Source organism: Hibiscus syriacus, unplaced genomic scaffold (assembly GCF_006381635.1).
Source record: "Hibiscus syriacus cultivar Baekdansim isolate YM2019G1 unplaced genomic scaffold, ASM638163v2 tig00116951_pilon, whole genome shotgun sequence".
In the NCBI taxonomy this organism is placed as follows: Eukaryota; Viridiplantae; Streptophyta; class Magnoliopsida; order Malvales; family Malvaceae; genus Hibiscus; species Hibiscus syriacus.
In genome coordinates this window covers 1,040,812-1,053,701 of record NW_024063482.1, presented here as the reverse complement: position 1 = coordinate 1,053,701, position 12,890 = coordinate 1,040,812, and the positions used below count along the sequence as shown (strand labels likewise).

Sequence of the window (12,890 nt, the reverse complement as noted above, 5' to 3'; positions counted from 1 at the left end):
GGAGTCAATGCACGAAAGCAATGACAGTATCAATATACATCATTAAAATATCTAAGATTCAATTGAGATTCATATAGGAACTTACATATTGTCTACCAAGAGTGACAGTGGTATGATTCGAACTTGACCTTATAAGTTTAAGTTCCTAAATCTTAATCACTTGTGCCAACACTCGTTGACATAACATTTCTATACTATACCCAAACGTTTTTCATGTGTTAAAAATCTAGTGTATACAAAAGATTTCGGCAAAATCAGGCATGTCAAGATGGGCCGGTAGGAAGTCGAAGACAATTCTTAATCAACCTCTGAAGCTTGTGATATTATCTTTTACTTTTGAAATTTTGGGCTTTGATTACTGGCCCAAGCTTATATATGGATTTAGCATCAGCGTACGTATTCAAAACAAACCGACAAGCGATTAACGCTGCAACTCTAGTTGGATGAAAAAATACTCATAAATTCCCTTTATCTTGTTTTTGAAGTGTTGGTGGAATATTTATTTTTGGGGAAAGGAAATATATTGGTAGAGTAGTTGTAGTAAAAGGAAAGCGTGAGTCACTGTTTGCTTAGTTCAGCGTCTCATGCACGTACCAGAAAAGCGGCGAACGGCGCGCGGCTTTGCTGTTTGACAACCACTGCTTTCTTCTTCTCTTCGCCAAAATAAAATAACTCAACGGCGCGGCCAACGTCATTCTTTGCTCACCACAGTCCTCCATTAAGAGTGGTGACAACCACTGTTTTAGACTGCCACGTGGTCTCGTTCAATTGAGGGCATGGTCTTTCTGCCACTCAGTGTGAGGCCCTTGACTGATTGATTTACCTCCTTTTGTCCTTTGGCCGTCTTTGGTCATTCACCTCTGTTGGATACCATGAATGTTATTGCTCCGTGTTATTAAAGCTAATGACATAATATAAAAATATACATCTAATTTTTAATTAAATAGTTATTTTGATTCTTATATATTTTATAGTATTTTGACTTTTAATATTTTATTTTAAGTTAAACTGTTCGTTAACGTGATAAATTTTATATGTATAAAGTATTAACATAATAATTTTATGTATTTAAAGTATTGAAGTAACATATATCATGCGTCTAAAATGATGATATGAAATATATTATATATATAAAATAATGACATAAAACATACTACATCATCACTTTATACGTATAAATTTTATCATATCAATGACAAACATTGATCATTTGTCACCTAATAATTTTCACCAAATCAAAAATATTTTTATTTCAAAACGAAACGTTGAACGCCAAAATGTTTAAAAAAAGAATATAGACAAAAGTGATAATTTATCAAACGTTAAGAATAAATTATATAATCATGTGTTAAATTGTTTAATGATTAAAACTATTTTTTAATTATTTTTAAAAAAATTAATTAATATGTCATTTTATAACACTATTATCATATTAATATAATAAAAATTAAATTTATTCATTGTCTTTAAATATATTATTATAAAGAATAATCTCTATAATATATTTTAAAAATATTGGTTATCAAAAATATATAGCGTGCATAAATTTTTGTTCCTCAAGTAGCAATCAATGTATTGTACTTTGAAGTTTGGAGAGTTTGGCCTCGGCAATCTTAAAACACTACTCCTAGTTAATGGCAATTGGTTTCTGAATCTGGAAATAAGCTTATGTGTTATGTGTCTATGTCTGTATATCGGAGAATAATCTGAATCTATTTTAAAGATTTTTTAAAAGAAAATTAACGTTTAGTTTGTCCGTTTTACTAGATCTTTGTCCCTTCCGATATTCAATCCTAATTTCGTCTCTTCTTATACGTGTCGGCTACTTATATTTAATTTGTTGAATGAAATAATTTAATGCGGTGCCTGAAACAAATGTTGAGCATTTTCAGTTTTAACCACCGATAGTTATACTCAATTTAAAATATTTTTTAACTTAAAATGTTATATTGTTTAATTTTAAAAAATCATATAAATTTATAACATTTCTTGTTGCGTTTAAAAAATTATACAAATTTATAATAATTTTTGTTACAACCTAAAATGTTAAACTATTACTAAAATTTTCAATTACATTTATCCCGAATTTTTTGTAGCCCTATGTTAATTAGTTCTATTTTAGAATTTCCATAGAAGAGGTTATTGGTGACTGGATAGGATAAGATGTTTGTCCCACGTGGGGTACGCACGTGTCGGCTACTCACCTCATCTGCTTCTAGTGCATATATATGTTTGCTTCACGCAAACAGCTAAATATTTTCCATGCTACTAATAAGTACTTTGAAGCTAAATATGGTTAATATTATAGGAAGCCCATATTATTATATTTTTCTATGGAAAATAAATCTCAAAGATGAGATAAAGTGAGATTATACGTACATTAATTAGAATCTTTCATCTTTATTGAGAATAAAATCTTCAATGTAATTACATATTAACTCCAAATATTTATAGCCTTTATTAAATTAACAAATAAATGGCAATAAATATTAAAAGAAAGGGTCATACATTCAGTTTTATACGAGTTAGATATATTATGCATGTAAAGTAATACATTGACAAATATAAACTCTTTCCTGAAATCAAGGGAAACCATTGAAAATATCATATATATAGGGTTTGTATTATTATTAATATTGTATAAATTATTCACGATAATATCTAATATTTATTAGTAGATTTAATTAATTGTTAATATATATATATATATATATATTATATTTCATCACATACAAAGGAAATCTATGTATATAAAGGATTGAAGTCCCGATCTTTTCTTTATGCATATTTTTGAGCTTTCGACATTTTTCAACTCTCAAAGAAGACCCATACATGATATGATATATCGCTCTTTGTTTATCTCTACTTCTGAGTAACATTGATAATATCCGCAAAGAAAGAAAGAGATTAGAGATCAACCCTGACCGAGAGAGAGGGAGATGATGAGTGCAGCAAATAACGGAGGCGCAGGTCCTTGCGGTGCCTGCAAATTCCTTAGGCGAAAGTGCGTGAAAGGGTGCATATTTGCACCCTATTTTAGCTCAGACCAAGGCACGGCTCACTTTGCGGCGGTGCACAAGGTTTTCGGTGCCAGCAATGCTTCCAAGATGCTGCAGGGAATACCGGATCACAAGCGCCTAGATGCGGTGGTTACACTCTGTTATGAGGCTTTGGCTAGGGTTCGAGACCCAGTTTACGGCAGTGTCGGTCATATCTTTACCCTCCAACAACAGGTCTGCCCTGCAATTATTTTTTTTCTTTCTTCCCCTTCTTTGTCTAATTATTTCTCTGGGCGGAATTGATAAGTTCAGTAGAGATGATAAAAACTCTTTAGATGATAAGAAACCAGCTCTTTCATATCTTAGGCTGAATTAATATAAAGCTAAGGATTTGAAGCCTCCATGCAAACGTGTATCTTGCTGTTGTAGTTGTAGATATTGGCAATGATACGGTGTTGAAATAAATTAATTGTATTTTTACATTACAAATATGGTTACAGTATCACGGTAACTTTGAAAAATATTACGATGCAGTCATTACGTGGTGTTGCAGCCGTAATTTAATATTATGGGTGGTGTAACTCATTAGGTAAAACTTAGACAGCTGAATACAATATTATTGAAGAAGCAAGCAATGTAGTTAGTCAAGGTTGATGTATTTTTAACTTATTGAACACCTAAGAAATGTCTATAATCAATCACTTAAAATCTGCAGTTTCCTAGTAAAAGTCCTTGCCTGAGTACGATTATCTTGGCTTCTGTGATTATTAAAACTTCAAATTTAATGACCGTGTATGTTTTATTACCTAACCCAAGGTATTGTACGATTGTTTACTCTACTATAGTTTTCCCCCCTTTTGCAACTGAAATAGCACAAAAGTCCTACTATTAACTACGGTTGACAGACAGCCAGTGAATGGCTAAGCGGTCTGGTTGCTTGCCGGAGCCAGCAAGAAAGTATACAAAGTCGAGAAATATTCAAATAGTTTTGGTTTGACTTTGTTGGTGCTTTTGTCTTGCCATTTTTATTTTTATATAAATGCGTGTAGTGTAAATGGAGTAATCTTAAGTAAAGTCTATGAAGTAAGTAGCTATAAGGTTTATTTTTCCCTTTAAAAAACTATTAACTATTCGCTTGAATTTCTCTTGCATTAAGGATTATGGGTCCTACCATGTGTAGTTTCATTCATGGTCAACTTCCTTCATCAATTATCTCTTTTATATATACACACACGTATGAGAATACGCTAACTTAGAAATTCATTAATCGATCGAATGAGAAAAATATTTATCTTATCTCATCTTGTATGAATTTAAATTTTAATATTTGTTTTGAAATATAATATAAAAAAGAAAAAAAATAATACACTAACTTGTGATGAGATAAACGATTATAGAGAATGACTCCTTTTTGAATCTTTATTTTTAAGAGTAGTTGAACGGAAAAATTGAGCTAATTCTTGAATTCTCTGAAGAGATGTAATCTTTACAATAATTATCTTATTTCATAATTTAATCATTAAATTAATATTTTCTTTATTCATTCATTTCCACGGTTTTATGTTTTAAGAGAAGGTTCCAATGATTGTACGTAGGTGGTAAATTTACAAGCAGAGTTAGCGCACATTCAGGCCCATATTTCTATGCTGCGACGTGTGCCTCTGTTGCCGCAATCGGAAACCCTCTGCCCTTCTCACACTTCGGAAATTGGTTCAGAACCACAACACGCCTCTATGGAGTTCACGAGTTTCTCAATCCCTTCTGTCCAAGAAATGGAAAACCAAGAGCTTCAAGCGTTGGCTCGGGAGATTGTCTCTGTATATCTTCCCGGAGTTTGATCTCACCTTCCATTTCTAGCTAGAACTTTTGATCCTTGGCATCAGCATAACCTTTTCATTATGTTGTCCCAGATAACACTTTCGCTCTAGTATCTAATGGAATCGAACCCTTTTTTACTATTAATTATCATATGATTCTGATCTAAAGCCGACTGCACTGGCACCTGTTTTTTTATAGCTTTTTGTGAGATCCATATGCTCAGGGGTGTTACCTAGTTTAACAAGTTCTTTCAAGTCGCGCATGCAATTTTCATGATGTAAGATAAAAAGTAATCTGAGGGTTATGCAGCATTCGAGCAGGCCCTCGAATTTACAATGTCCGAAATCTCCAACTTTATGGAGAATGGAAACTAAATTCTCTACATCCAATCCTGACTAAAACTGCAGTTTACCCAAATGTAAGGAGAGAGTGCAACGAAAATAGTGTAGGAAGAAGTAATTAAGACCAACTCTAGAGATGCAATAATAAATCCATTTCATACAGGATGATGGATCCTGCAGCAAAGATCGACATTTCTCAACATGGCCACAAGGGGAAGAAACTACCTGTCAGAAACTACAATCTCTCTCCACCTCACCTCCAGCAACACTCAATCTATTCTTCAATTCTCTCTCTAAAGCGGCAGAAGTGGTGTGCCCCTTCAAAAAGCATCACAAGCGAGCGCTTAGGAGAGCTTTTTCGTTTGTCGCTGAGCTTACACCTTTAGAGGTGTTTTCTTCTGCACCCACAAGCGCCTTGTGCGTTAAGCGCACCTAGTCGTGCTTTTTTAAAACAGCTTTGCATGACAACTTTCTCTTCCTTTGATTATATTTACCTTATTTTAAGCACTTACAGAATAAAGCATCATGTCTACAATGCGCAATTCACTCACTTTGACAACCACACAGCTTAAAAGATATAAATTTCTGGTAAATTTAGATTGTTTCTGTGCACAAAACCATTAAGGACATTAGCAACAGTGGACACCTTTGGCATATAGTCAAATATTCATACGGTAATGGCTCAATTTAGTCGGAACATAACAACATTACAGAATGTAGGTAACCTACAATAACTTACAACAAAATGTCTACATAAACAAAGGAAATGTGCAATTATACATCCTTGGGATAAATTTCAAATTTCAACCAGAACAGAGAAGTATTTATCAAAATAGCATTGGCAACATGTATTGACAGCAATACAAACCCACCAATTATAAACTGTCCTTGTGACTCATTATATATATACTATTAATCATTCTTGCAAGTAAAAGTTTAACCCTGGAGAAGTATTATTATGTTACCACTAAGGAGAAGCGGGGAGGGGGTACCAGACAGTAAATTATAATTCATCAAAATAGACACGATCTTGATTACACCATAAAACCCATGCAGACACCAGGAAAGAACTTAACATGGTAACAAATTGAGAAACAATAAGCGTTAAAAAAAGATTAATAGCAATTCCTACACTGACTCATTGAATGCAACCATGTATCAGAGGGCGACATGAAAAGAATCCAGAACTTTCCTCCAAAATTTATATTTTAAAATTAAAAAAGGAATTATTGGGATCCCTACAGATTTATCCAGTACAACGATGTAGCAGAGGACACCTGAAAAAGTAGCCAGAACTTTCCTCTAAATGTATGCTTGAAAATTAAAAAACAAAAAAAATATGTAATTAGTCTTTTAAAACAAAGGGATCTGACTGACTCTGAGGAGAGTAAGAATACCAGAGTCATGATACTAATACACTAGCAAGCTGGACTAACCAACTATTAGGTTCCTCATATCGATGTGAAGTAAACAAGAAATATAAAAATAGTCATGCAACAGTAGAGCAATGTAAAGAAAAAAATTAATGATGATAAGAAATAACCACACACTGAGAAAAGAACAAGGTAATACCTACTGGCTTAGTTGAATAAAGTTCCTTGATTGAACTTCATCTCAAGCTCTCCAAGCAATGGTGCGGCAAAAAAGAACAATTGAATGCATGATGAACCTAGAAAAGACACAAATGCAGGTAGGATAAAAAGGAACATACATATTAAATAAAGAAGCCCCTAGAAACCATCCAGAAAATTTTACCAATAATACGAGTGGAACCATTACAAGCACCGGCTTGATCAAACCAATAATACAAGGCACTTTCATGTCATAATGAGAGCCAGACAAGAAAGATTGGACATATAGTACAGTTATGAACATAAAGAAACCAAAAAAAAGGGCAAAAAAACAGTCACCAGTGCCCATTGAAGAGAACCAGGCTAAAAATCATGTATGTCAACATGGTTAACAAATATAAATAAGGTATTTGCAAATTAGCCCAAGTGGCTATAATTTACAGAAATCACACACAACAAAGACACCTAAAGCATGTGATTATAAGCTCCAATTTTCAGTATACATAAATCTACAATCCAGTTCCAGCGGGGAGAAGGGAACAATATATATTCATGATCGTGTTAGAGTGGATTAAACCTAGCTCTTGAGGGTTCTACACAATCTCCCCATGTTGAAATCCACTGTCACCACAATCTGTACTGGAATCTAAACCACATGGAGAATCATACCATTTAGGATTTTCATGGTAGAAACCATCAACCTGAATGCCAACAAGACCTACATCTGTCACTATACCATCATCATGTCTCATGGACTTGGTTAGTTTAGCATCCTCACAACCAAGAATGCTCTTCTCATCAAAATCACTACATTTCAACCACTTATCTGTCTTACAGGGCTCACTTATCAGATCTTTCTCACTCCTACAATCTGCCCTCATTTGGTCCCAAGGAACAACATCACCAAGTGTCCTTCCAAAACTATCTTCATCATCTTCAATCAATTCTGCATCCTTGCCATCTCCGCATAACCGATCATGGTGGGGATCACTCCAGTGAGCTAAATCATTCTCCCCTACCAACATGTCATCTGAATGAGGTTTGTCGGAAAGTAATCCAATTGACTTTTGACTTCCTTCTCCTATACTTCTAACTTTACTCAAAACATCAAACAGCTCCCTAGATACCAAACCCAACAACTGATGAGGAATATTATCAATTCTCCCCTCCAACAACCCAATTTCAGCTCTCAGCTCCTGCACTTGCTGCAAAACAGCTAGCCGCAACTCTCCTCCTTCCTTTCCAGCCAATCCAAACCCCTCACTATCAAAATACTCACTTTCCCCATAAACCATATCTTGATCCATCAAAAATCCTCCCTTATGCCCAACAACACGGTGCATGATCCTTGCATTTCCATCCAGAGGCCCTGGTTCATGCCCAGAATGCACTGCATACAACTTAAATACTGCCATCCCTTCTTCTTGATATACAAATGTCTTATCTTTCTCATTATAATTGGAAATTGGCACTATAGCCCTAATTCTAAATCCACAACCACATCTCTTGGATGCATATGGTTCCCTCTTCAAAATCCTCGACTTCTTAGCTGCAGGCTTCCCAGCTCTATGACAAGCATAATCCTTAACCTCGGCCATAAAAGGTTTATACCTAATATATTTCTGCCTGATACAGAGCACAACCTTGTGCTTTACAGCCAGTTGCTGCAGCTTATGAGGCACCTCCTTTGCAGGCACGTCTAGAGACTCCGTGTACTCAAAACGGCGCCGTTTACTCTTGGAAGAAGACCCGGAGGAAGCATTGCATACATGGCAAGCCGCAACACAAACCCTAATGTAACTCTCGGGAATTCCATAGAACTTAGCACCTACAGTCCACACTTGCTTGATTTTCTCAATTGTTTCTTTAAGCCCTAAATGTTTTAAATCGGTGTCGCTGTGGAAATTCATAATGATTTCTTGCCATTGACTCACATGGGAAACGAATTGATTAGAATTGTTTTTGAAGCAAAGGAATTCGTTACCGGAACTAGGGTCCACATGCGCGATGAGCTTGTCTTGGATCCGCTTCCAAGCAGTGAGGTAAGCAGTGTCCTCGTTGCGGTCCTTCCAAACGGCGCGCCACGATTTGAGGACGGAGCGAGGCGTGGCGGCCCGGATCTCAGCTGGAGTAGCTAAACGCTGTTCAGTGATGCAGCGGATCATGAGGGAATGGGATTCGGCGTTGAAGGTGTAGAACTGAGAGGAGATGTGAGGCTCGGGATTAATGCAGCCCATGGGCTGATTCTTAGTTGATAGGGTGGCGGAGGAAGGAGGCGGGAGTGTAGTAGCGTCGTCTTGGTTATCTGAATCGGAAGCAGAGGGGGAGTCGGCGGAGGAAGAGGAGCGGAAGAGGAGGATTTCGGGGAGTGAAAAGGGAGGGTCAAGTTGGGGATGGATGATCTGGGGAGGCGGTGGGTCAAGATCATGGTGGTGAGGAAAGAGATGCCCTTCGGTTTTTTGGGGATTCATATGGAGAAGATGAAGCAGAGGAGGGGAAAGGGGAGAGAGGGAAGTTTCCCAGAATCCTTTTTTATTTTATTTTTATCTATGCTTTGTTCAGCTTCTATCTGACAATTTTGCAACCCCACAAACGCATACTTGTAAAAAAACCCATTTCTCTTCTCTACATATTATTTTAAAAGTTTGATTTTTTAAAAAAATAATTATAATATATCTAATATGATGAGTAGAACTCAACTCAATATATTTTTAATTTGATGTAATTCAAAAATTTTGAATCGAATTCGATTTATAATTTTATAAATTTGATTCAGTTTAAAAAAAATTAAATTTGATTTGAGTTATAAAAATATAACTCGAATAACTTAATTTTTTAATAATTAATTTTTAATTTTTAATTTTAAGTTGAGCACTTCAATTTTGTATGATAAATGTATATTATATATTAAAAAAGTGAAGAAATATATATTCATTGTATCTAATTTAAATAGTAATAAAGTAATAACATAATATTATAAATATTTACAATTGAATTTAAATAAAAATTTGAATAACTCAAATCAATTTAAATTTTATAAACATGATTCAACTAAAAAGTTTAAATTAAATTTAAATAATAAAATAAAACTCATCAATTTAAATAGTTTAAAAAAATTTGACCCAATTCGATCAGGTGAACTCTAATATATGATACTTGTTAAAAAAAAAGCAGCATTGCGTGTTTATTACCTAATAGTGTTTTATGTTATGCTGGCTGGCCGATAAGATCCAACTCCTATATATGGTTTAATTAATGGCCGATAAGATATAATCGGACCCAAATTCGAACTATCTGACCATTTGGGCTACATAGGCCTCGTACCCGACCCAAACCCGAAACGGAAATTTCATTTTCTTGTTGGCAAAGCTAAAACTAAATCTGCGGAATAAAGAGCTCTGTCTCTCAAATTGCAGCCTTCATTATTCTCTATTCGGTGGACCTCTGCTCCTTTCACCATGCCCAAGCAGCAAGCTAACTGGTCTCCCTACGACAACAATGGAGGGTACATGTTTTTCTTCCATTAAAAAAAAAAACCATTTTTTGCATGATTTCGTTGTTTATAAATGTTGTTGATGTTATTTTTCTTTGTGTGTGTGTTAATTGCAGATCTTGCGTTGCAGTTTCCGGCGCCGATTATTGTGTAATCGCTGCTGACACTCGGATGTCGACGGGTTACAATATTCTTACCCGTGACTACTCAAAAATCTGTAAACTGTAAGTTATTTAATGCAATCCGTTGTTTTTAAAATGGGAAATTAACGAAAAAAATTGACTTAAAGTAATAGAACTTCGGAGGAGAAGGTACCTAATAGTTTCTTCTGAAAGTAATAGTCTTTCGGTTAACAAGAATATCAAGAATGTTGAGGAACTTTTGAAGTAGTTTTGCCTCCAATAGGGAACGTAACTGGGCTAGTTTTCCAGCTAGCTATCATCATATGTTTGATGATCCTAGCTATTTATGTGTTATTTTTAGTGTTAATGGTTGGTGCTCATCATATGTTTGATGATCCTAGCTATTTATGTGTTATTTTTAGTGTTACTGGTTGGTGCATTTTAATTGTCAGTGGATATAATCTCTACCCAGCATCGGAGCAACGGATGCATAATTTTATGTTGGTTTGGGGTGGGGGGACTTTATACAAAGAAAATATCTAAAATATGACAATTTGAAATTTTCAGCTCGGTCCATCCCTCACTCTAGCGATTTACCTGGATTCCCCCCCCCCCGGGAATTTTTCGTTCTTTCTTTATCATGTATTTTAACTAGTGTCAATTACTTTTACATTGCAGAGCAGATAAATGTGTTATGGCATCCTCAGGATTTCAAGCTGATGTGAAGGCTTTACAAAAACATTTGGCTGCTAGGCACCTGGTTAGCCTTCCAATTTTTGAAATGATGGAATAATTGTTTTGAACTTGAATGTTTGCAGTTTGCACAAACAAGTGTATTAGTACAATAACTTACGAAAAATCAAAAATTGAATGTTAGCTTCACCTGTTTTAAGGACAAGAGCAGGACTTTTAATACTGGTAAAACATTTACCACAGCTGATTTAATGAACTTATAATTTTAAAGGTGCCTCTCAAAATACAGATTTATCAGCATCAGCACAACAAGCAAATGAGCTGCCCGGCAATGGCTCAACTTCTGTCCAACACCCTTTATTACAAGCGCTTCTTTCCTTATTATTCTTTTAATGTCTTGGGTGGTCTCGATAATGAAGGTAATCTGCCTTGAGAGTTGAGCCTCAGTTGCTAGTTTTAAGCCTTTCATTCTATTATGAATATAAATTGAATAGTCTCGTGTTAAATCAATAGGAAAGGGTTGTGTCTTCACATACGATGCTGTTGGTTCCTATGAGAAGGTTGGATACAGTTCTCAAGGTTCTGGTTCAACACTTATCATGCCATTCTTGGATAACCAACTGAAATCTCCAAGCCCGCTCCTGTTGCCTGTCCAGGTATGTTCCTACTTTTGATTATTTTATGTTTGGTTCATTTACATTATGCCTTTTTTAAAATAAAAAAAAATCTCGAAAACATGGTTTGTTGCAGGATGCTGTTACTCCACTTGCAGAAGCTGAAGCTGTTGATTTAGTGAAAACTGTTTTTGCTTCTGCATCTGAAAGAGATATATACACTGTGAGTTCTATTTTATTTAGTTTATGTAAAGATTTTTTTTTTATAATTTTTTTTTGAAACAGCGACTTTAGTTAGTGTCTGTCAAGCCGAGTCTGCTTCCAAGTTATTGTATTGCTCCCTTTCTTATGAATACTAGATTTCAGTTAGATCCTCATGAGAATAGTGTTATATTGAGATCATGTATGAGTTATTTCGGTCTGATTGTGGGCTCGTGAGGCATTTTTAATTCATAGAGAATTCAAAAGCATTCCATTGTTTTATCTGTACAATGGTTGGCCGGACTTGAGAGTATTTGATATTGGTAAACTCATATGTACTACCATTGAGTTTCAAGCTAATAATAAATTTCACTAGGGCTTGTACTAGTTTTCCTAACGCTCTTGGTTGAATTTTGGTCATAATGTGAATTCAATCTTTTAACCTTTTAATTTGCTATGAACAAACAGGGAGACAAACTGGAAATTGTCGTCATAAATGCGGATGGGATCCGACGGGAACACATGGATCTCCGCAAAGATTGATGTTCTTCTACTTTGTTTTTTGAATTGAACCATCATCTTGATCTTAGATTTCAGTTGGCTTTATCTGGTGTTGGGATGATAAATTTTGAATCTTGGATTCATTAGTTGTTTTATTGGTTTTTCTTATAATTGAGGATCTGCCAAGGCAAAGAACAAGCTAAATCCCTTTATTGATCTAGAGCTTCAAGACACACTTTTTCATGATTAAACAACATAATCAACAACATTTTAATATTTCATAATTAAATGAACAAGTTATCAAAACTTGGAGCACGATGACCTTACCCCTATTTTAATGAATTCGAACCCATCTAAGCTCATTTTCCACTATTCAATAATTCAATGCCGAAGCCCATGCCACGGTCTACCAAAATCTACTTTCTATTTGATACTTTTCCTTTAAATTCATCAATTCCTCACGTTTTCATTCTTCGCAACCGCATAAGGTTAAGGATTGCATTTACTGGTTTTGTTGGGACCCCTTTTCTAATTCTT

The 12,890-nt window shown here is 35.0% G+C and overlaps 3 protein-coding genes across 3 annotated transcripts; 2 read left to right on the top strand and 1 right to left on the bottom strand.

The window, feature by feature from the left end:
- Positions 1-2,841: 2,841 nt before the first annotated feature.
- Positions 2,842-4,907, top strand: LOC120188866 (LOB domain-containing protein 19-like). Its single transcript, XM_039192251.1, has 2 exons — positions 2,842-3,233; positions 4,595-4,907. Exons 1-2 carry the CDS (start codon positions 2,940-2,942, stop codon positions 4,835-4,837), a joined length of 537 nt encoding a protein of 178 aa, XP_039048182.1. The 5' UTR covers positions 2,842-2,939; the 3' UTR covers positions 4,838-4,907.
- A 2,099-nt stretch (positions 4,908-7,006) lies between these two features.
- LOC120189086 lies at positions 7,007-9,266 on the bottom strand. The gene has a single exon (XM_039192418.1). It carries the CDS (start codon positions 9,198-9,200, stop codon positions 7,323-7,325), a length of 1,878 nt encoding a protein of 625 aa, XP_039048349.1. The 5' UTR covers positions 9,201-9,266; the 3' UTR covers positions 7,007-7,322.
- An 816-nt stretch (positions 9,267-10,082) lies between these two features.
- On the top strand, positions 10,083-12,501 carry LOC120188624 (proteasome subunit beta type-1-like). The gene is made up of 7 exons (XM_039192021.1): positions 10,083-10,234; positions 10,339-10,446; positions 11,023-11,104; positions 11,327-11,456; positions 11,551-11,693; positions 11,788-11,874; positions 12,321-12,501. Exons 1-7 carry the CDS (start codon positions 10,188-10,190, stop codon positions 12,393-12,395), a joined length of 672 nt encoding a protein of 223 aa, XP_039047952.1. The 5' UTR covers positions 10,083-10,187; the 3' UTR covers positions 12,396-12,501.
- The last annotated feature ends 389 nt before the right edge of the window (positions 12,502-12,890 follow it).